A 21,335-nucleotide genomic window follows, 5' to 3' on the forward strand; every position below is an offset into this window, starting at 1 on the left:
CGTCAAGTCATACCAACAAGCCCAAGCTGCCACACAACACAGCTCTGTTCGAAACCCTGTTGGAGGACAACTTCCGCTCCACTACTTTGTGAACTCCACCTGGTGTCTGTGAACCGCAGATGTTTCTAATGACTGGTGGAATGATGTCTGGTTTGCGGTCTACCTGTGCTAAAGGGAGTGGCTGAAACTCTGTCCTAGGCAAAACGGCAGGCGATCTTGCGTCTCACTTCCGCTCACTGCGTTGTTCTGTGACCAAGCGGCAAATAGTGAGAGATGACGATGGGCAAGTAATCTCTGACTATTATGTGGATGTGAAAGGTACTGCTTCTGAAACTCAGGATGTGCACAACGCAAATAGAATATTCACTACCAAATAGACCGATCCCACCAGCTGATCAGCGCATGCGCCGGTTTTCCGGAGTTGCCCCGCCGCCATCTTAGTTGTAGTCAATCGGTCAACCAGACTACAGCGACTACGCAGTGGCCGCCGCTTTTTCAGTACTGCGCCGGAGCTTCGCGGACGTCTCTCCGATTTCACCAGCAAGAAAAAGTCGTCATGTGAGTATTTTCAATACCTACATTGTCTGTTAATGGGAGCAGGCGGCGCGAATTTCGGTCATAAGTGCCTGCTACTCCTTCGTTTCGGCGGGACTTAGGACAGCCACCCGTTCATTGCCTGTTGAGTACCGTTTTCATTTGAGTGATGTATGTAAGCGGTTGTTCTGCGCGACTGTTTTTTTCGCATGTGCATCTCGGGGATTGCAACGTTTGTTTGCACAGTGACGTGCTGTTGGGGACAGGCTTTATATGCGGCGCCGAACCTTTCGTGTCTTACGGCACTTACGTGCACGAGTGTCGCGTTCAACATACAGCATTTGGTAGTAATAATATTTGAAATTCTTAATTTGGGTGGCGTTCTGATTTTAGTCCACCGAACGACGCGGTCGCTATATTTTGAAAACTCTTGACATTGTAGCGTCCCATGTTTCGCGCACGTGAATATGCAAACGCGCCGCTCTCCATTAGCAGCTGTGATACGCATTCATCAGTCATTCGCACTTGTCGGTTGAGCCGCATGTAAGGATACGGAGCCAACAAGGGACGTTATCTTACCCTGATAACTAGTGCTGTCTTTTTATTGCCTTTGGTATATAGTTCCGAAATAAAGAAAGGGGAACGTAGTAACCATACCAAAGGCGAAAATGATCCAGACTTCGCTGGTTATCAGCGTCAGATATCGTTTATTTTATGTGTTGGCGACGGTCGTGGTGAGGGACTTCTGGTGTCGAATCTCTCCCTGCCTCCCCCCCCCCCCCCCCCAAAAAAAAAGGAAGCATGGGCAATAGCTTTCGCATGCCAAGCCGCCGCAGCGCCGTCACCTAATATCGCTGGTTACGCCAGTGGCTATCAGCAGGCTGTGCTGCACGTATCGAAAGCCACGCGTTCGTGCGTTGTTAACAGTATTTACCTCTGTACATGCAGTTACCAGAGAGCTGCAGGTTCGTGTGGTTGGAGGACGGCATCGCCTAGAAAACTGCATTCTTGCGGTACAGTAATGCATTGGCTGCATTTTTAAATAATCAATATTCTTTTCATGGATTGCGTTTTTATTATGGCTTTTGTCGTGGTCCTGCGTTATTTCATTGCAGTTATTTTTTTTCGTTGTTATAGCCCTGTTGTTTATGGTCTTTGTAATTTCTACTTCGCTAAGCTTTTTTCTCTTAAGAGTATTTACTGTGTGCAGTATGTGCAACAGTGAAGATTATCTCAGCACTAGTAAAGTGCAGTCCCTGTCATGAGATTACTATCATGTGACTAAAGATTTGGTACTGGTAAGGTCCTGAAAACAGGGCGAGCGATTTCTTCTCTTTTCTTCTCATGAGAACTACTGCTGCGTTTCATTGTTTTTTGTGCTTTTTTGCATGATGCTACCACACCAACTAGTCCACACGTCGTTACTACTACTCATCGGGTACGAGCATCATGCAGTGGAGGCATATTATGTTATTAATACGTGCAGCTGGTTCATTGGCCTGGCTTCTGCGTGGACAACGGGCACCGACTGTCTGACACTGCCCGGGGTTCTTTTATAGAGTACGCAGCATGCAGATGTTTGTATGTTCCACCAATAGAGGGTAACGCCCTGATAAAAATATGTAATCTAAGAAAGTGTATTGGCTTAGCAGAAAGTTTAGCTGGCTATGTTCAGATTAAACTAACCTTCAGGCTCTGTTTTTTTTTTTTTTTTGCAGCTCCGTGTAATGCTGTGCCATGGCATCTGTATTACACAACCACAACAGTCAAGGGTGGACCTGCAAAACAAGCTCCCTGAACCCATACTTTGGAAAGGAGCACATTGTCAGGTATGCAAACTTAACTCGGCAGTCATGATTCTCTAAAACTGATGAGTGCTATTTGGGAAAAAAAGAGCATGCTGACACCCAAATGTTTCAGAAAGTGTAACGTTTCTTAAACTATTCCTAGTGCCACAAAGCTCTACCCATCTTGTAGGCTCTGTAGTATGCAAAAATTCTTCTCTTTATTAAAGTGGTACGCTACAGGCTCAGTAACTTTGTTGATTGTGTGGTTTAATCCGCCGATGCATTGCAGGCATGAGGCGCGCCGTAGTGGAGGGCTCCGTATTAATTTTGACCACCTGGGGATTTTATCGTGCGCCAGAATATTAAAAACACAGGCGTTATTGCTTTTCACCTCCATCAGAAAAGCGGCCGCCGCGGCCGAGAATCGAACCTGCATTCTCTCCCTCAGCAGCACAACGCCTTAGGCACTGAGCAACCGCGGCGGGTCTGAGTAACTTTGTGTTTAGCTGGAAAATAACGCCATTTGTAGCTTTCTCAGCTTTTATTCAATGACCAACAACTCTTGATTGCTGAGAAATGAATAATTAAAGCTGGCATTTCTCTCCTCCATTCCCCTCACATTATTTCGTGAAGTTTCAGACCACGTAACAAAGCGCCCAGATCGAGTCGAGCCCGACTTTACTCGATCGTCCCCATCTTCCTGAAAGTTTGTTCTCGCCGGCTATTACTTCCGTCGCTCCCAATCACAAAGTCAACAGTGTGCCGTGTGTTTCCGACAAAGTTCCACTGATTCCCATCCGAATACGTGCCAACTAGCGCAGCTCCCAACCATTTTGCTGTTACAATTTGAGGTCACTTTAAAATGAAGTTTTTTACATATCTGATTGCAGTAGACAGTCTTCTTAAATTTAGTTTTAGTTCTATATCTTCAGAACTTGCACAATGGACAAAAACTGGGAGTGTGCAAATTTGTGTAGGGAATGAAAAGGTGTTTATGCACAGGAATGTACTCATGCCAACTGTTCTAGCCAAGTACAATTACAAAAATTTCTTCAGCTGTTTCTGCAGGCCTGAAAGTGGGATTATTTTTATTATGCAACAGTTAACTAAAGGGTGGAATGTGTAAATGTATATTCTGGAAGGAAAAAGTCCTACACAGCATGTAAACGTGAACGTTTATTCTTCATGCAGGTACACTGAAAGTAAAGGCGCTAGAAAACATCGAGATGCTGGCCTGCGGCTTTTCACATCAGGCCACCTGCAAAAGTTGGTGTTTTCAACTGAAGACACCGCAGAGACCGTGGTGAAGGCACAAGTTCTGGCATCCATGGCAACACGGACAGTGTACAGTGTTGGGGTGAAGTTGCTTAAGTGTGATGGGGAGCTTGTCAGTGGCAGCTGCTCATGTGTTGCTGGGAAAGGTGGTGTCTGCAAACATGTTTGCTGCGTTTTGTACGGGCTGATGCACATTGCGCAACATGATCTCACTGAAGTACCAAATGCCATTGCATGCACTGAAGGTGAACGGCAGTGGTACAACCCGCGGGATCCAAAAAAAGTGACTGAGCAATTTCAACAGATTGTATTCTCCAAGGACACCACTGAAAAAATCAGTGATGCACCAAGGCTTCACAAAAAACAAGCAGCCTACTCATGCTTGAGAACACAAGACTCGAATCTGTCAACACTGAGCCTCATAAACTTGCATGGAAACTTCAAAGAATGTGGGCTCGATTGCTTCGCAGACGTACTTGAAGCAAATGACTTTCTTCCCGAAAAACAAAGAAAAGTTGAGAGCCCCGCTACCGAAGATGTGGCTGGGCTACCTTTAAGGTGGCTGGAGCGAGCCAAACAGGGGAATGCTTTGCTGTCATACACAGACGAAGAAGTTACAGCAGTAGAGGCAGCCACACGACTGCAAAGTGCTTGCCTCCTTTGGCATATGTATAGGGAGGGTCTGATCACTGCATCTGTAGCGCATAGAGTTTACACATGAATCAGGACGTGCCAAACCAAAATGGGGCCGCATGATCCCCGACGTCTCATCGCAGCAGTGGTTGGGAAAAAGAAAGGCAGGGCAACATTTGCCATGAAGAGAGGCCTGCTGTGTGAGCCTGAAGCCAGGAAAGCCTTTCAGGACAAAAATGACAGCCACGTGGAGCTTGAGGTGACTGAAACTGGCCTCTTCCTCTCTCGTCATCACGCTTTTCTAGGTGCAAGCCCAGATGGGCTCGTGAAGTGTAAATGTTGCGCACCACGGCTGCTTGAGATCAAAGTGCCCCTAAAAATTCAAGATTTTGCCAAAAGGCAGTTGCGTGCTGGGGAACTAAAAAAAAGTAGTGGCTATTATACTCAGGTGCAAGTGCAGATGGGTGTGACTGGTCTGAACACCTGCGTGTTGTTTGTTTACAGCAAGGAAGAGTGCCGACAAATCTCCGTGCCATTTGACCAGAGTTTCTTCACGGAATTCATAGAACGTTGCAAATTTTTTACTTCCAGCTACTTGCTTCCCTACATTTCCAGTAACTGGTAAAGTAAAGCTAGAAAATGTTTTCAAGCTTGTGCGTGTGTTCTGTCATACCATAAATACTTCAAGCCAGTAGAAGTAGCCCACCAGAGTTTTGCTTCTGTGCCTGTAAATTGCCTTTTCTACAACAAAGATGTTTATGTATGAGGTTTGTGCATTTTTGTTCTGCGTTAACAAGAACAGTCTACCCTCTTTCTTTGTACATCATTCACGTGCATAAATAACTTGACCACGCTGGGGAAAAATAGTACAAATGAGCGTGAGGCCCTCCAGTGTGAAGCGTCTGTGTGCTTCATGCTAATTTCGCGGAGGCATAGGCTTGCTTATTTATGCCATGAAGCACACGAAACTGCACCACTGGCGTTATTGTTGCTACTAATATTCACACCATTATGGCTTGCGTGCTACTGTAAGGGCCGGCCTTGCTCCAAAACAGCAACTTATGTGGAATTTAAAAAAATTCTCGGGGCACCTAAGCTTGCTTACGTACTGTGGAGGTAAAAAGCCTGGTGATACTTATTAACTGCTTCTTTACTGATAGGGTATTTGTGTTATTTGTGTCTGTCTTCATTGCCACTTTGTTCAATGTAATGTTACATTGACGGGCTCTTTTACTGCTGCATTGTCTGTACTTCTCTTTTCACCTTCATTTTGAATTAATTCAAGGTGAATTAAACAAGCAGACCGGTAACACATGCCACAGCTTTCCATGAATCAGTGTTTTGTGGGACAGCGAGGCACCTGCTCACGTGTCACTTGGCATGAGCTATTTGAACTTTTATCCCACCACTGCTAATGTGTAGGCCTGTGCTATGATGTGTTGTGACCCGCTTCTTTTATGGCCCTACTTTTTACCCACCACTGCTAGTGTGTAGGCCTGTACTATCATGTGCCTTCTGGCCTGTTTTTTTTTTGTTTTCCTGAAGGCCCTACACAGTTTACGGCAAGCACGAAAACAATGTCAAATAAACCACTGTACTGGAGCCCTATGTGGAAAATATTTTTAGACAACTGTTTCTTGCAAAACAGGCGGTTGCAGGCTTCTTGAAATTTACTCGAGCACTGTGTAACGCCGTTTCTTCACAGCTCCATTATCCTCCTGCAGCTGGTTTCTATGCAGGAAATGATACACTCAACATACCTTCAGTTTATCAATGAATGCTGTCACGCATTAAAAGGCTACGTCAGCCTGTTAATTAACCTTTCATGTTTATGTTAAACCACAGCAGACTGGATGGCTGGACACAAGGGGACAATATGGTGATAGCCCATACAAGTATGCTTCTCAATGGGCAGCTATGGCCACGATCACGAGCTTTTACCCTATCAAAATAAATGTATGTACCTATTCATTGACACCGCCAGGCATGGGTTCACTTCGATTTTAATGGAAAGCATCAAAACGTGCCGCTGTTTGAAATGGTGACAGAGATGAAGAGAGTATGGCTATTGCATAATGCACGTTCATGACAGTACAGGTAGCAATGTGTTATGACAACAAAAAAGAAAAGGGGGGTCAATGCAGACAACACATCTTTTCGTGCAAGTAAACGTAGTTCTCAAGAAATTTAGAGAATAAGGGAATGACCAAGTAAACAAAGCAAATAAACTGAATACAAAACCTAGGCAGGGACATTTCTTATGATGCTTGAATGTGCACGGGAAGGATACGGCTCTTCGTACGTGCCCTCCTGAAGGGATTGGGTTGTTCCTTGTTTTGGGCTAAGGTGAATAAAAAAGCTTGGAGAGACGGTGAGCAGTTCCTAGAACAGGCACAATGGCCTACATCCTTCCCATTTCTGGCTGTGTTGCATGGCCAAAAAAGTAGTCAAATGTAGTGCAAGCGAACTGGCGCAGCCTATCAGCAGACATGCAGACTTCACTCACATCTGCTCACAGCAATGGCTCACCCACAAAGTTTGTCAAGCGTGCGCAAACATGCCACACCTTGTTCAGTTGTCCAGACATGCTGTTTGGAAACACCTGTGAGAGTATTCTGTAGGTCTTTATCCTCCGAATGACCCTTTCCACATGTATGCGCACACTGGCAATAAGCCTTGTCTCAGTTTCATCTGCTTCAGACAGTTGAGGCCGTCCTTCCATGAATGACGGAATGTTCAAGTGCAGTGAAAGTTCCTTGCACTCTTCTTCGATGGTGAACCCTCTATCAGCCATCAAACTTCGCCCTGGTGAGAACTTTTCCAACACACCGGAAGCCTTTGTTAGGGCCTTGTCAGACAGCCTCCCAGGAGAAAGATCGGACACGAACATAACAAAGCCGTTCGGGCTGCACACAACTAACCCTTTTGCAGTATTGTGCTTTTTGTACGAGGAATAGGTCTCACTCTGTACACGGAATGACGAGGGGGTTTCGATGAAAATTTCGGTGCAGTCGAGGATGCCGTCAACAGTGGTGTAGCCCTTGTCAGTGAAAGCTCGTGGCCTGTACTTGTCGCACAGGTGGGGAGGCATCCAAGTTGGGACCTGAAAAAAAGAAGGAAAAGTGGGTTTTCATATTTTTTACATTAATATCATCAGTGGCTTAGGAACGGGCGGGGGGAGTGGTCTTAGAGTGGTGGATCTATGCGAAGGATCTAAGACTGCATTCTCAATGCACATGAATCTCCCCATTGCTCTTAATGTACGATTTAAAAAGTCACCTTCTCCACCTTTGATTTTTGCCACAAGTACTGGCACTGCTCTGCAGTAGAGACCGCAAGATGAGTCATCACAGCTTGTAACACTGTCAAATGAATCTACAAATGCTCTAAAAATTAGCAAAAAACACACGGGCACACGAGAAGCATGCTGGGATAAGCATTCTCTCAACAAAACTTTTTTTGGAAGCATCGTTACATATAAATAAAATCATTTACTGCATTGGGCATGTGCTGTAAGACCCAGAAGGTTCATCGATTGATTTATTGAGTTATAATGCACAGGCACTACATAAGTTATAAGGTGCACTGTAGTGGAGGGCTTCAGTTTAATTTGATCAGATGGGAACCTTTACCGAGCACCTTAATCTCGAACATGCGAGCATTTTCGCTTTTTGCCTGCGTAAGAAAAGCGGAAGCCACGGCCGAGAATCGAACCCGCATCCTTGGGCAGCACAACGCCGCGGGCACTGAGCCATGTAGCAACCCGCAGAATAAAAAAAGTGAAATGAGTACATTTAAGGTGAGGTGACATGTGACGTTGCTTCCAATAATTTTTAGCTGAGAGTGAGTGCTTGTCCCATTGTGCTTCGCCTGTGTTGTATTTTTGCGCTCTGGGTTTTACAAGCGTGCACCAACTGCCTAACGAGTAGTTTTACTGAAATTTACTTTAATTCAATCGATCCATCTTAGAATGCAAACACAAGGTGTTCAAGCTGAGCAATCTTGCAGTAAGCTTAAAAAAGCATGCTTCGGGGAATTAAATTACCTGTACGTTCTTAGCAGGTATCTTGACAGACAGAAAGGCAGTAGTGGGGGCTAATATATCTGGCCATGAGGGGAAGGCTGACAAACACCCCTTGAAATAGAACCCTGGCTACGCGACTGATCAGTGTACAGTTGGCCTTTTATACCTAAAATTCCATCCAGTCCCCTTTCTCCCTTCCCATAAATGTTGCAATTTGTCGCGGCCATCACAGAGACCACAAACAAAAGGCAATAAAAAAAGATAACTGGTGCTGACATACCTGGCGAAGCCTGTTGTCCAAAAAATCCAGCCATGTTACCCAGATCCTCGAAACGGTTGACGTAGAAACGCCAAACCTGTACGAAAAACAAATTTGCAAAAAATGCGCATCAGTGATTTTCTGCAGCACAAACAAAAGAACCTACGGTTGCAATGAAGATGTCATTGCAGAAGATGCTTAAACGGTACTGAATTCCTTTTGCGTAAGCACCTTGTTACTTCCAGTCATTTTCATTATAAACGATAAGTGAAAAAGTGCTGCATACCATTGCTGATATTTTGAGGAACGTACGAATACACAGCATGCTGCATTCCCCCTATGCACAAAGTAACTAACAAAACCAGCTACGCTCGGCAGGAACACTGAAATTTGGCTTAAACTTGAATTTCTCAGTGAATGAAAGTTCGTTTGCTCCCGGACAAGCACTAAGGGTATTACAAAATACCAAATCTTTTGAATAAAGCAAACTCGTATTTTGTCTTCATGGCCCCTTTCGGGCTGATTGGGTTATGCTTGTTTCCCTCACAGCATATTCATAAATAACATTATACACAGTATGCCCGCGTAAATGTATTGGCATGGTAACAGAGTTTCATTAGTCACTCCACTTGGACCTTATGCAGAGGCAAAAATGAGTACTGATGCAAAAAAAAACACTTCAACGTTGGCAGCGTACCTGTACGCAAGGTCAAGGCCGTCAAGGCCCAGCCGTAGCCTCATCAGGACGAGCACAAGCTGTGTCTTCAAAGGCAGGATGAAGTTCCGGTCCTCGTTCTCCGTTTCCTTCATCTGCCAGAACCGCAGCTTTTTCGCATCTGGTTCAAGTAGGGACCAAAAACTGTCGAAGGACTTTCTGGATGTAAAGCCAGTGTAGTACCGCAGCTTCTTTTCATCTTCTACAAGGGCTTCATACGTGATGTCAATCTTTTGTGTAGCTTCAGCCTTGCACCTCTTGACTTTCTTCTGCATACAGGATAGCTCAAGCCGCAAGCACCTATTCTTCTGCTGAAGGCGGTCACATAGCTTTTTTGCTTCAGCATGGTCCTGTTGAGAGCGTTTTAGCTGGCGGTTGAGCTCTTCAACATGCGCGTAAGCAGCTTCAGCCTTTTCTGCTAGCTCAGTTATTATATTATTTTGGCAAGCAACTTTCTTGGCAAGCTGGTCATAGCTTGACTCTTGGCTGCTGTAGGCATGGTCCATGAGTAGAGTGCTTTGCTGTGCGGTGTCTTCACTGTCGCTGCTGCTACTAGTGATGGCAGAGCCTGAGACTTCTGGGTCGTGCTGGGGTGCCACAGTTGGACTGTTGGGAAGTTCCGGCTGTCAGGGGAAAATGAAAAAAGAAAGCCATGTGTTTCAGTGATTTTTACAACACACTGTGCAGCTGCAGGTGAGATTTCCAATACTGCATTTTATACCTTCACACGAGTTTAAGTTTACTCGGCATCATTGCTTTTTTTACGCAGTAGCGCAACCCTTAAGTAGCCATTGCCTGCATTAAGCCATAACAAAATATTCAGTGGTGCATATGCAACAACGTAATGCTATTTCTCTGCATTGCTTGCGCTCAAATTACCTGTGTCCTTATGAGTGGTCGCCTCCTTTCCACCTTTTGCGGTCTCAGCGGGAAGATTGTGGGCACTCTGTTCATGTAAGTCTTTTTTCCTCCTTCGAAGTGGGCACCGCATACTCGGTGTCCCGTGGTAGGCGTAAACTTGGAGAACCTGAGCACAAAAAGTTCCAGCATTATTTCATATGACACTGAACATCACCTACTGCGTTTTCAGGTTCCTTTTAAATGTCCAGTCTGCATGCTACCACTGCAAGACAACAGTATCACTTTCTCTTGATTAACGTACAAAAAGTTCCATATCAGTCAAGGGCAAATGACAAATGTAATTTTAATTTTCAGCGTCACTCGACAACGCCACACACAGGTAAATTATACAGCTGTTTGTGCCACTCATCTGCATAGGTGCAGCGAAATCGGCCGCGTGCATGCACCAGATAACTATTTTACGGAAAGGACGAGATTACAGAGGCACCGTTTGCATCGAGGGTGATCCGCGAAAGCTAATCGCCGTTTGGCACAACGAGTTCTGGGTAAGTTGTTGCAAGCGTGCCGTGAAGTACGTTACGTCGTTTCTAAAAAGTAAGGTCTCGATGTACGGTAGAGCTATTAGGAGAGCCTCGTCAATGAGCTTGCCTTCCCCTTATGCCTGCATGCTTGCCACTTGCGTTGTAAAAAAAAAAAAAAAAAAACGCAAGCCGCGTACGCGGTGCTGCACTTGCGCAACATGGAAAACTAAAAGACCTCAGCACTACAACTCGTAATAATAATAATATTAGTACGCAGCGGTAACAAAAAACGCTAGAATAAGGAAGATGCGCTAAAAAATGACCGGCATGCACAACCGCGAACCGCGGCTGAGCTATCCGGTAAGAGTATACGCAGGCAGAGTGAGCAAAGATCATATTCTTTGGTATGCTAAGCTTCATGATTAAACATTCACATAAAAAAAAAACCACCGCAATACGCTTATTTAGTTTCAAAGCGGCACTATACATTTATTAAGATGTCTTACCTGCCGCCCCGTCCAGCCCTGTTGATACGCTGAATCCACGTCTCCCGAAGCTTTTGCTCTTTAGGAAAGACGTAGAAACCCAAGCCTTTATCCCTTGTGCTGTTGTTGTAGCATCCAGGAACACAGCACGTAAATCCTCCCATCGTAAGACGGCTCCACACGACCGAAAAATCTATCGAAAAGGGAACGCTCAGGCACGACTACAAGTACCGGCATGCACCGCGGCTGCCGCGGCAGCGGTGGCGTCGCGAAACTGGCCTGTGGGATCGGTCTATTGAGCACATGAGCATAACCTCGAACAAAACAAAAACATGGAGCACTGTGCACATCCACACGGTAACCTGAATCGATGGTATCAGCCGCAAGAAGTGGTGCATGTGCAAATTATGTAAAAGATGTGTGTGTGTGTGTGTGTGTGTGTGTGTGTGTGTGTGTGTGTGTGTGCGTGTGCGTGCGTGTGTGTGTGTGTGTGTGTGTGTGTGTGTGTGTGTGTGTGTGTGTGTGTGTGTGTGTATATATATATCCCCACAGCGCCCAACGTATTGTCGCGTAGATATAGATGTAGCTATTTTCTTTCAACTTTTGGCTCGTTCCAATCTCGCGGGTCTGCCCAGGAGCAGGGTTTGCGGTGGTGTCCTTGAGTGGCTCACGGGCTTTGTTGTACAAGCGCGTTATCTTCCTTCCTGCGAGGGTCTGTTTCCCATTTAGGGGACCGAAGATGGCTTTACATCAGCGGCGCCTGAAGGTATGCGGGGTGAGCTGTACGGTGGAAGCCTAACGGATGTCGCGGTAGCTTGTTGTGTGTTTTTACTTTAGTTTAGGTCATTTCGAGGGTCTGTTTCCCATTTAGGGGACCGTAGACGGCTTTGCATTCGCGGCGCCTGAAGCTATGCGGGGTGAGCTGTACGGTAGAAGCCTAACGGATGTCGCGGTAGCTCGTTGTATGTTTTGACATTAGTTTAGGTCATTTGTGTTTAGGTGGACGGCGGTCATCGAGTTCAAATTCGGTGGAGACCGCCCGCTATTGGGTGTACCTGTTTGAATTCGTGACACCCGATTGGGTGTGGTGAACGGATACTTCTGAGTGGTCCTTTTTGTTTGTCGGGGGTCGCTTCGGGACGCTTCCAGGGGAGCCGAGGGAGAGTCGCACCGGAGACGCCACGAGAGCAGGTTGCAGCGGGTGCTGCTCCGAGTTGTTAGAGTTATGCAGCGTACAAGTGTGTACGACGTCTATTATGAACACCAAGCCAAATAAATCGGTTTAGGAGCAACTCTATGGATCTGCTGTGTGTACGTGTCATTTCTTCGGCGGCGACCAAGTAGCAACCAGAACATTACACTACAAAGTGGTGGAGGCTGCGCGGTAGCGAAAACCCCCCGTACGTTGATGCCCACTCTGAGGAGCCAGAACGGCGCGGACGACGTTGCGAGAATGGCCCACCTTCTAACTGGTGCAACCTCGAGACCCTTCATCGGGCCCCCGATCTTCAAAGGTACACCTGAGGAATCCGTATCGGAGTGGGTGACCTGCTACGAACATGTATCTTCACTCAACTCATGGGACGACGATACAAAGGTGAAATTTCTTTATTTGGCTTTTGAGGACGACGCTAAAAAATGGTATACAACGAAAGTCATGACCAGCGCTCCTAATACGTGGGAAGAGTGGGCCACGTTGCTTAAGTCTAGCTTCACTGGCCACCACGCAGCAGAGATAACCCGCCTGAGACTAGAGAATCGAATTCAACTGCCGTCTGAGAGCCCGGAGAAGTATTATTACGACGTACTGCAGCTGTGCGCTCACGTAGACCCAGCTATGAAAGAGGAAGACCGCGTACGTCATCTTTTGCGTAGACTCCGCGCCGATGCTCTGGAGAAAATGGTCCTCGCCAACCCGACAAGTTCAGGAGAATTTTTACAAATTCTGCAACGGATAAACCATGCCGCGTTGATGGCCCGTGCCCATTTGAGTCCTCTGAACAGCTACCTCCCAGCCAACGTTACACAGCCGGGGTCAGCGGCCATTCCTGGGGAATCAATCGCGACACAGCCCACTCTGGTGAGCCAACACCACCTAAATGAGTTCAGGCCTCTTCACTCCGGCGCGCCTTCGTGTGACGTCATTCAACTTTGCCCGAGCCTCTCACGCCAACACCACCTAGCTCACGCCGTACCAGCAGCGTTTCGGCGTGTCCAGGCATGTTGACAGGCAAGGAGGAGGGCGACCTCTCTCGAGAGAGCGAGCACCGTGGTAGCCCGTAGCTTTGCGGAAGAGCCGTAAGTTGTCCGAGTCTCCGACAGGTGGCGGCAGCCGTGACAATTATTTCACTCTGTCGTTGAACGAGACCACGCAGCCACGCCGTGCGCGCTGTTCCGTGTTGCAGTTACCGCTTCCGCCGAATTTATTTTGTTGACGAATGTATCCTGAGACATGGGGCGGTGTTGTGTACCCAACTGTCGAGGGAACTATGACAATGGTCCGAAAGTCCGCTTGTTTTCTTTTCCGAGAGACGCTAAGCGAAGAGCGGAATGGCAGCGGGCTGTGCGACGGAGCGACGTCGACGTGAGGCTGTTGAAGGACCCCAAGGTAAGCTGCATCGAGCGTACCCCTTCAGAATTAACGAGATTTCTCGTAATTATCCCAGGAAATTCTAATTGGTGTTTTTTTTTTTTTTTTTTGTTCCGGTCACGCGCAGGTTTGCGAGCGTCACTTCAAGTCGGAACACCTGCGCACAACGTCAACGTATACGGACTGCGATGGACGAACCATTGAAGCTCCTATAAAGTTGACACGGCTGACTCCAGACGCCTTCCCAGCCATTTTTCCAGACTGCCCTTCGTATATCTCGGATTCGCGCACGTCGCGAGAAGAGCCTGAACTGAAAAGGAAGCGGACTGAAAATGAGCTACTCCAGAAAGCCATACACGAGTCCCAAGCAGCGTTTGAAAAAGAAGAAAAACAGTACAAAGTTTGTAATCTGGGTGAACTGATTTCTCGGGTTAACGAGCGTCCAAATAAGAAGTTTTGGTGTACAACAGCCTGCGAGACGTGCCTCATCGTCGCCCACATCGAACCGGCGTTGCAAGCTCCGGAGATGCTTGTATCTGTGGTGGTTACAGAGGATCTGTCCGTTTCCGTGTATTTTAAGTGCGCTCCGTTGGTGTCGGATGATGTGTGCATTACTGACGAAGTCCGTGGTGTCCGTGTGCTGGACAACCTTCTAGACAGCGTGGAGCGATATTGTGAAAAGAAGGCCCGTCAACAGGAGGACAAGGTAGGAGGAGTGCTTAGGCTTCTTTTATCCTTGCTGGATGACATTTGCGATGATGAGCTGCATGATGATGAGAGGGCTGGCGCACTAATCTTCCTGAAGGAGCAGTGCAAGCTGCTGACAAAGAAGAGTAATGGCGTGCGGTATTCTGCAGAGCTTTTAGTTTTTAGCAGTATATTGCACACAATTTCTCCACATGCTTACAAGTTTTTTCGCCACAGCAACAAGCTTGTCTTGCCGCATGACACTACCATCAAGCGAGTTTGTGCTGCACATGATGTGAGCCCATCGAAAGAGCAGTGCGAAGAAGGTTTTCTGAGGTACATTAAGCGCAGAGCAACCATTCTGAAGCCTCATGAAAAAAATGTGACTGTCATGCTTGATGAAATACACCTGCAACAGTTTTTTGAATATAAAGGTGGCTGCCTAACAGGGTTTGCTGCGCATTGTGGGGAACCAGCAAAGACAGCGCACGTGTTCATGGTACAGTCTTTGCTTTCATCTTATAAAGATGTTGCTCATATCCTTCCGGTAACTCGTATCACAGCAACGGAGCTGCATGATGTTCTAAAGACACTAATCATGAGGCTTGAAAGTGCTGGTCTGCATGTTGTTGCGGTCGTAACAGACAACAATGCCATAAACAGGAAAATGATGTCTCTGTTTAGCGAACAAAATGAGCCAGGGATTGTTTTTCCTCATCCTGCCAACCCGCAACAGCCATTGTTTCATGTTGTGGACACTGTTCACTTGCTCAAGTGTATACGCAACAATTGGCTCAATCAGAAGGATAATGACAAGTCGTTTTTGTATCCTCCTTTTGAAAGCTGTGAAAGTGGTGAGGACCAAAAAGCTTCGTTTACTTTTTTGAGGAAGCTGTACCAGAGTGAACAAAGCAAGCTTGCAAAGGTTGCCTATGGTCTGAGCTATAAAGCACTTTATCCAAGCCACCTAGAGCGTCAAAATGTGAAATTGGTGTTGAAAGTTTTTAACAGCTTTGTGTCATCAGCTTTGTCACTTGAAGCGCAGAAATTGCATTTGGCTGCACTGCAGGAAACGGCCACCTTTATTGATTTGATTGTCAGGTGGTGGAGCATTGTAAATGTTAAGACTCCAGAAAAGGGGCACAGACTACGTGATGTTTATCAGCAGCCTGTGAAGGATATGTCTTGTTTGCAAGTTCAGTACCTTGATCAGTTCAGTACCTTGATCAGTTCATTACCTGGCTTGACAGGTGGAGCCGGAGGGGAACCACGGCTGGAAATTTGACAAAGGAGACCCACTTTGCTCTCCGGCTAAGCACGTATTCATTGATTGAGCTGTCACGGTATTGCCTTGATGAGCTGGGCTTTAGGTACGTCCTTTTGGGGAAGTTTCAAATAGATTGCCTTGAGGCCAGGTTCGGGAAGTACCGCCAAATGTGTGGATCTCACTACAATGTGTCAATCACAGAAGTATTCGAAGCGGAGACAAAGATTCGCTTGCAGGACACTTTAAAGCTGGAAGACATGCCGCTGTCATTGGCACCTAAGGAACAGGAGCTTGATGCCGAGATGCTAATAGCAAAGTATGCCATCAAACTCACCCAAAGTGACCTGAAGGCATCACAAACTGACGTGCCTGCGTTGGCATACATTGCAGGCTATTGTGCGCATGCTGCAATTAAACGTCAGCCATGTGAGGATTGTCAGTCACAGCTCATGATCACTGACCGAGAACTGCAGCAAAGTGAGCACGTACTAATTGACAGCATGAGCAGAGGCGGCTTGAAGTTTCCGCAGCCTTTTGTTGTTAATGTTGTTCTTGGCACTAAGATAGTATTAGAGCACCTTGTCAGTAAGGAACAGGAGCAGCGGTTTCATGCAGAAGCCAACCAAAGGATGGTCCTCTTGAGCATCATGCAGTTCCTACTAAGCGACGGCGAGGAGTTGGACATGTGTGCAAGTGGCCACCATCCAGATACCGTACTCAAGAACATTCTAAAACCAGCTGTCAACACGCTTCTAAAAAACTATGTCGCTTGCAGGAATGACAGTGTCATGAAAGAAAAAGCCTGTACAAAGCAAAGAAAGTTGCTAACGCGACAGTAAACTTTGCTAGTGGCCCCTTTGCTAAAATATGAAGCAAGCTTTACTAATGGCTAGTTTTTTTTAAGCTGGCCGGTTCGTATTTTCTTTTTGTCCCACAATGTGAATATGGCTTTGAATATGACTGTTCCAAATGCTAAATGTTTGTTCCTTGTGATACACTTTATACATTGTAATAAATACTCCAGTAGCTAGTTTCTTTCGTTCTAAGAGCAGTTGTGTTTTTCTGTTTGCCCCATAATGTGATTATGGCTGTGAATATGACTGTACCAGATGCTAAAAGTTTTTCACTGTGATAAATTTTGAAACATTATAACGAATAATCTAGCGCCTTGTTTTTTTTTTTTTGCTTAATCTTGTCAGTTTCGGTTTTTGTGTTGCACAATGTAGTCATAGATGTCAATATGACTGCTAAAAGCTGGAAGTTCGTATGTTCCTTGTGATACATGGTACTTACATTGTAATAAATATTTTGCCAGGTGCCCAGGACTTGTGTACGTTTCTTTTAAGTGCAATCTGAAGCAGTTACGTCCGCCAAGATGGAGCGGAACAGCACTATTTCATCTTGATGTGAAATAACGTTCGTTCAGAAATTTTATATTCTATGCCTATATCGCGGCAATGCAGAAATTAATGTTTTGCTCATCTGTAGTGGCCGCCGCACAGGAAACGTCCGCGCCGCAGCGGATCGCGCGCGCGCGCGTCGACGGGCCAGGTGCGTGACGTCGCGGAGGCAGTGAAGAGGCCTGCCTGAATTTATCTAGGTGGTGTTGGGTGAGCGCTCCCGTTCGCGAGCACCAGGACGCCGTGCCAACATGCATTTCGGACGCCCAACATCACCGACGGGACGCTGCGGGCAATCTGGAATGGAAGGCCCTCGCCGAGTCGATTAAGTCACTTGCCAACAGGTTGAAAGCTGTAGAGGACGAAGTTTGCCGGCCGCCTGCCCAGTGGCCTCTTAGAACATCCCGCGGTGGCGATGGGCGCCCCCGGTGCTACTACTGCCATCGCCTCGGCCACATCGCGCGACAATGTCACAGGCAGTACGAGGACCAGCAGCGACAGAGAAGGGACGAACAAAGCGGCAACGGTGAGCGGCATTTTGACTCGGGAAACGGGAATGGCCAGGCATAGGGGGCCAGCCTGGCCGCTCAGTCTGCACATTGGCGGTAAACCAATTAATCTATCTACCTATGAAGGCAAACAGTAGAAGTGACACACAAATCGTCGACACCGGCTCTTCTGTAAATGTTGTCTCCCTTGATTTCGCGCAGAAGATCACTTCAGTTCAAGAATTTAGAGACATTGGAATTTTGATTAGAGGCATTGGAGGAAATATCCTATCGCCCATGGGGGAAGCGGAAATACTTCTTGAATTTGGCACCGTGAAAATAAGTCGGAAATTTCTAATTGTCAAGGAATGCCTTTACGAGCTGCTGGGTGGGCTCCCATTTTGCCTAGCAGCTCGGTTAGTCATCGATTTTTCTGCGGAGAAATTGCACATTGGGGGAGAGGCGTTTGATCTTCAAGTAGGGCCGAAGAATGTAACTCACGGCGATGTCCCAGTGAGGTGCCAGGAGCAGATCCGCATAGAGCCACGCACCGAGGCGATTGTGCCTATACAGGTTCCCATAGACTGCGTCCACATTATCGAGCCAAATGTTAATTTGAGAAACGGGTTGTGTGTGGCACGAACCATAACGAATGTGTTGAGTGGTGTCGGCATTGTCCATGTGGCTAACCCTACCATGTCGCCAGTAACTTCGCATTGCGACACGAAGCTTGGCTGGGCTGCGTCTATTTATGATGCACAGCTCGGCGTCGCCGCGCCGCACTGCCCAGCGGGTAGCGGCGACTTCGAAGTGGACACTGGGGACCATTTGCAACCTTTCGAAAGAGCGGAGCTACTCTCACTTGTGAATAAGTTCCGCCATTTGCTTACGGGAGAACATAACCCAATTCAAAGAACTGACGTCGCGGAGCATGTCATAGATACAGGTGATGCGGCTCCCATTCATCAACATCCCTACCGACATTCCACCTTCGAAAGGGAAGTCATTGGCCAGCAGATTGATGAGATGCTTCATGACGGAATGATCAGAGAGTCCAACAGCCCATGGTCGTCCCCTGTGGTTCTGGTAAAGAAGCCGAACGGCGGCTGGCGCTTCTGCGTAGATTTCAGAAGAGTCAATGCTGTCACGAAGAGAGACGTGCACCCTTTGCCGAGAATCGACGACATTCTTGATGTGCTGCAGGGATCCCGTTACTTCACGACATTGGATTTGACATCAGGCTACTGGCAAATTGGAATTCGTGAAGAGGATAAGCCTAAGACGGCATTTTCATGTGGGCGGGGACTCTACGAATTCAACGTTGTCCCATTCGGTCTGTGTAACGCACCCGCCACATTTAAGAGAATGATCAACAAAGTTCTCAGTGGTCTGCTCTGGAAGGTGTGTTTGGCCTACTTGGACGACATCGTGATTTTCTCTAAGACTATGGCAGCCCATTTGAGAGACTTGCAGAGTGTACTTACGGCTTTGGAAGCAGCGAACCTACGACTGAGGCCCGAGAAGTGCAGTTTCGCCCGAAAGGAGATCAAGTATCTCGGACACATTCTTACAGGCGAAAACATCCGGCCGGATCCCGACAAAGTGGCAGCGATCGAAAAATTCCCCAAGCCAGGAAACAAGAAAGGTGTGCAGAGCTTTCTTGGTATCTGCAACTACTATCGGCGATTCATTAAGGATTTTTTTAGTATTTCTCGACCTCTGACCAACCTGACAAAAAAAGATGTTCCTTTGGTCTGGGATGCGGCTTGCGAGGTAGCGATGGAGTCCCTCAAAGAGAAACTTGTCACAGCCCCCGTTCTGCGTCAGTTTGAGCCGGGACGACCAATAAAGGTGCACACGGATGCTTGCGATAACGGCATTGGAGCCCTGCTCGTTCAGAGAACCGCAGCTCAAGAAAGAGTCATCGCATATGCTAGCCGGCACCTTAATAAAGCTGAGGTTAATTACAGCACCACTGAGAAGGAATGTCTCGCCGTCGTGTACGCCTGTGCACAGTTTCGGCCGTACGTTTTCGGGGCTAAATTCACAGTCGTGACCGACCAAGCTAGCCTTGCTTGGCTTATGAAGGTCCGGAATCCGAATGGTCGTCTCATGCGGTGGTCTTTGTTGCTGTAGGAATTCGACATAACGCTGAGACACCGCCCAGGCCGGAAGAATGGAAATGCCGATACGCTTTCCCGCCTTCCTCATGACCCCGCGCCAGCAAGCGAAGAAAATCAATTACCGTTGCTGGCTCTCGATCGAGTGGATGTTGGGGAACGACAGAGGGCAGATCCATGGATGGAAGAAATTATCCAGCATCTCGAGAGGCTGAAGGCGCCCGTTGTCAGAAAAACTAAAAGAACGGCCCGGAGCTTTCGGTTAATCGATGGTGTTCTGTATCGGAGGGCAAAAGGGTTTCAGGAAGACCGCGCGGCACTTGTTGTCCCCAGGTGTCTGAGACCGGACATCCTAAAGCACTGCCATGACGACACCATGGCAGGCCACCTTGGTGTCAAAGCGCACATGGAAAAAAGTACGCTGCCGGTATTTCAGGCCAAAGATGTTCGCATACGTGAGCAAGTATGTCCTCACCTGCCCAGACTGCCAGACGAGAAAGCCACCACCCGGCAAACCTGTCTGTTTTCTCCAACCTATACCCCCCGTGGGGCGGCCATTTGAGCAAATCGGCATGGATTTTCTTGGACCCTTCGTGAAGAGTAAACGCGGCCACCGCTACGTGCTTGTGATGACTGACTATCACTCAAAGTGGGTAGAAGCGGTCGCCTGCCCTGCTGCAACGGCCGCTGAGGCAGCCCAAGCTTTTGTGGAGCAAGTGGTTCTACGACATGGAGCCCCGGCGAAGATAATCACTGACCGGGGAAAGCATTTTATTAGTACCTTCATTGAAGAGGTATTCCGAGCAATGGGGAGCAACCACGTCACAACCACCGCCTACCACCCGCAGACGAATGGCCTGTGCGAGAGGTTCAACCGTACGCTTGCGGACATGCTCAGTATGTATGTTTCGACAGACCACCAGGATTGGGACGAATTCCTCCCTTATGTCGTCTTCGGTTACAACTCTTCGCAGCAAGAGACAACCGGCTTCACGCCATTTTTCTTGTTGCATGGCCGCGAGCCGACCTTGCCCATTGATTCGAGCCTCAACCTGCAACGTGACAATGAGGGTGCCTTCAATGCATATGCAGTGGCGCTCAGGCTTCGCCAAGCTCGGGAGCTCGTGGCTCAGCGCAAAAGGGACCAGCAAACAAAAAACAAGAGAGCGTACGATGCCCGACGACGGGGTGCTGTGTTTCGACCGGGGCAATTCGTCTACGTGTGGACGCCCTCACGAGCGAGGGGCAAAACAACATAGCTCCTCCACCGCTACCATGGACCATTTCGCCTCCTTCGACGAGTAGCGGAGAACAACTGGGAGGTCGTGGACCGCAGCGGAAGGAAGAGGGACATTGTGAATGTAGCGCATTTGAAACTGTGTCGCCCCCGTTCATGTCTCGACGACGACGCGGATGACGAGAGTGAGAGCGAACGCGAGTGTTCGGTCCGTGTTGACACCACAGTGCCGCAGTTCCGCCCGCGAGTGATCACGGTCAAAGTGAACATTCGACTAGTGACACCGAGGTCTACTTTGATTCGCGGACACAATATAGGGACCAGTCATCCGACACCGAACCGAAAAGATTCGGGGCTTATGACAGTGACACCAAGATTTACTACACAGCCAGTGATGTTGAGTGAGTGAGTTAAAGGACTCCCTTTGTAACCCTGTGTGTCTCTGTGTGTGC

General features: G+C 47.6%; 1 protein-coding gene and 1 pseudogene across 1 annotated transcript; one reads left to right on the forward strand and one right to left on the reverse strand.

Annotated features, from left to right (window-relative positions):
• Window positions 1-428: 428 nt before the first annotated feature.
• LOC119186807 (uncharacterized) lies at window positions 429-4,995 on the forward strand (annotated as a pseudogene).
• Window positions 4,996-6,216: 1,221 nt separating this feature from the next.
• On the reverse strand, window positions 6,217-11,332 carry LOC119186806 (uncharacterized). Its single transcript, XM_075886683.1, has 5 exons — window positions 11,116-11,332; window positions 10,107-10,254; window positions 9,210-9,850; window positions 8,534-8,609; window positions 6,217-7,332 (listed from the first exon to the last, which is right to left on the reverse strand). Exons 1-5 carry the CDS (start codon window positions 11,256-11,258, stop codon window positions 6,742-6,744), a joined length of 1,599 nt encoding a protein of 532 aa, XP_075742798.1. The 5' UTR covers window positions 11,259-11,332; the 3' UTR covers window positions 6,217-6,741.
• Between the last annotated feature and the right edge of the window lie 10,003 nt (window positions 11,333-21,335).

Source organism: Rhipicephalus microplus, chromosome 2 (assembly GCF_043290135.1).
Source record: "Rhipicephalus microplus isolate Deutch F79 chromosome 2, USDA_Rmic, whole genome shotgun sequence".
In the NCBI taxonomy this organism is placed as follows: domain Eukaryota; kingdom Metazoa; phylum Arthropoda; class Arachnida; order Ixodida; family Ixodidae; genus Rhipicephalus; species Rhipicephalus microplus.

Coding starts and splice junctions, on each gene's coding strand:
- LOC119186806 (XM_075886683.1), bottom strand. CDS start 11,258: ATGGGAGGATTTACGTGCTGTGTTCCTGGATGCTACAACAACAGCACA. Junction 10,255..11,115: donor AGGGCTGGACGGGGCGGCAG/GTAAGACATCTT, acceptor TTTTGTGCTCAG/GTTCTCCAAGTTTACGCCTA. Junction 7,333..8,533: donor TGGACAACAGGCTTCGCCAG/GTATGTCAGCAC, acceptor TCTTTTTTTCAG/GTCCCAACTTGGATGCCTCC.